We start from the raw sequence: 2,470 nt of genomic DNA, 5'->3' as shown, positions 1-2,470 counted from the left end.
AGTGTATGTGTATGAAGGTACATGTAGGAATGGGTGTGTGTAAGTATGAGAGATAGAGAAAAAAGCAGAAGGTAGACAGGAGAAGAAAATAAAGCAGGAAAGGTAATGAGAAATTGGGATGATTGGCACATATGGTCAATTGTATGATATAGTGGAAAAATTGTTGTTAAGAAAATTGTTTATAATGAATTTAGATTAATGCATGGATCTAATCTATATGGGAAATAAAAAAGACAAGATCTTCTGAGTAAGTTTGGATAATGGGAACCTTGGGAGAGGATTGAAGGGCTGGAACAAGGCAGGGAGGGAAGCAGAGAAAAATGTAGAAATCAAGAAAAATCAATTAAAAAAAGATTTTAATGGGCAGCATAATGGTTCACATTCCAAAGACACTTGACACCAATCCTGATATCAAAACTGTTTTATCCACAGAACTCGAATGAAAAAATGACAAACAAGTCCAAGTTATTCTCTAAACTTCACAACTAGGCTATGCCTTATGCACCTAGAAATATGCACACACTTAAACACAACACACAAATGTACACTCACATTGACACAGAAAAACTTAATCAACTAAAATTTAGTAAAAAAGGAAAAGAAAAAACAGACGAAACAGGCACCAGTAAGGAAGTAAGAAACTACTCTAGAATCTGGATATGTTGGAAACATACTTTCCCACAGGAGCCAAAAAAAAATACAGTTTGTCATCATCACTTCAGCCCAAAGAGTCTTATGATGGACATCAGAACTCCTGAACTATAGAAAGATAAATCCCTCATATTCAGAAAGAAAAGAAAGACAATACTGAGTTCTCTGCATTTTCATGTACAGGATTTTCATACGAAAAGATGAAGAGACACTGAATCTATTATATCTTGCTCAGCTCTGACAACATTTTGATCATAGTTTCAAGCTCACTGTCTCTCAGGCAGAAAGGAGAAGTGTGCGGGTGCAGGGCAGCCTGTGGTGTAGGCAGCTGTTGAGATTCTCAGAAGTTTTTGTTGGTGGCTGAAGCACTGTGGGAGGATCATCATTAGCTTGCATACAGTAATAATCTGCCAAATCTTCAGCCTGGACACTATTGATGGTGAGAGTGAAATCTGTCTCAGATCCACTGCCTGTGAAGCGATCAGGGACCCCAGTGTACCGATTGGATGCCAAGTAGATTAGCAGTTTAGGAGACTGCCCTGGTTTCTGCTGGTACCAGAACAAGTAATTTTCGTTGTCTTCACTGTCAAAAAGATTCTGACTGGACTTACAGCTGATGGTTACTTTCTCTCCTAATGACACAGCAATGGAGGATGGAGACTGGGTCATCACAATACCCGCACACGCACCTTTAATAAGGAATATAAAATGAAGATTCATAATATGCAAACGCAGAATATAGTAACAACTGAACTTTATCATTTAATAAACTTGCAATGTCACCTTGTCAGTGTATATCTTACAAAATACTGTTAGAAATATTATGGACTAACACATTCTGTAAATTTCTTATATACAAAGAATTGACTCTACAAAGATTATACTACTTTTAAATTTCTCACCAGACACCCAGAGCAGCAGGGACATGAGAACCTGTGTCTGTGACTCCATCTTGCTCCTTCTGCCTGTCTGATGCAGCTCAGATCATACTGTGAAAGTCTGGTTTATAAATTTCAAGCATCTGTCCTGTCCTGGAGGGGCCCATGCAAAGCAGTCAGCAAATACATAAGGAAATGTCTGGGCAGTGTGTGTGAGTGGCTGGTGAAAATCAACAGACAGAAATAACACCATGGGCAGAATGAATGATCACTGAAAGGCATCAGCTTATAGCTCTCCAACAGAAATCTAATAGGTACTCTAATATCTACTTTGTGTTAAAATTCAAGACATTTTTAACCAGTTTGCTTTTGGAGAAATGTTAGGAAAATATGTTTAAAAATAGTAAAGTACTTTTAAAAATAGTAAAATATGTTTAAAATTTTACAACAGCAAAAGAAACTTAGAGTAAGAAAACATGCAGTAAAAGAAAGCATGGGTGGAGTGAAGAAAAGAGGACAAGTATGAGAAAGAGAATTGATGCTAAGTGGGTTTGTTATCATTCATGTGTAAAGTCATTCATGCTGAGTGAACATTGAGCTCCCGATTCCAGACTAAAATTGAAACAAAGCAAATATCAGCCGAAAATTCAGTCTGTGGAAATCATGGGGGAAAAATTAAGATTGAGATGAGAGAAGATTTCATCACAAAACAATGGTAAACACAGCAGATCAAAGAAATATCCTCCATACAACATCGGGAAAATGAAACAGGACTCTAAATTTGGGAAGATAGAAAGGAAAACAAATTGAACTGGATTTCTTCAAGTAGTCATGGCTGTAGACCAACACTGTCAAGAGAGTTTATTTCAGATATGCATATTCTAGAATAATCTAGAAGTCAGCCATGTTGAAAGTAGGTGAAAATGGTCCTGCTTACATAG

At 37.0% G+C, this 2,470-nt stretch overlaps 1 gene segment (V, D, J or C); it reads right to left on the bottom strand.

Moving 5' to 3' along the window:
- Window positions 1-927: 927 nt before the first annotated feature.
- On the bottom strand, window positions 928-1,617 carry LOC119807201. The segment is given in 2 exon segments: window positions 928-1,340; window positions 1,554-1,617. Coding segments are annotated over 2 exon segments (462 nt in total).
- Window positions 1,618-2,470: the final 853 nt, after the last annotated feature.

The sequence above is a fragment of the Arvicola amphibius genome, chromosome 2 (genome assembly GCF_903992535.2).
Source record: "Arvicola amphibius chromosome 2, mArvAmp1.2, whole genome shotgun sequence".
In the NCBI taxonomy this organism is placed as follows: Eukaryota; Metazoa; Chordata; class Mammalia; order Rodentia; family Cricetidae; genus Arvicola; species Arvicola amphibius.
Note: the sequence above shows the minus strand (reverse complement) of the source record. Positions and strands in the feature narration are given on the sequence as shown.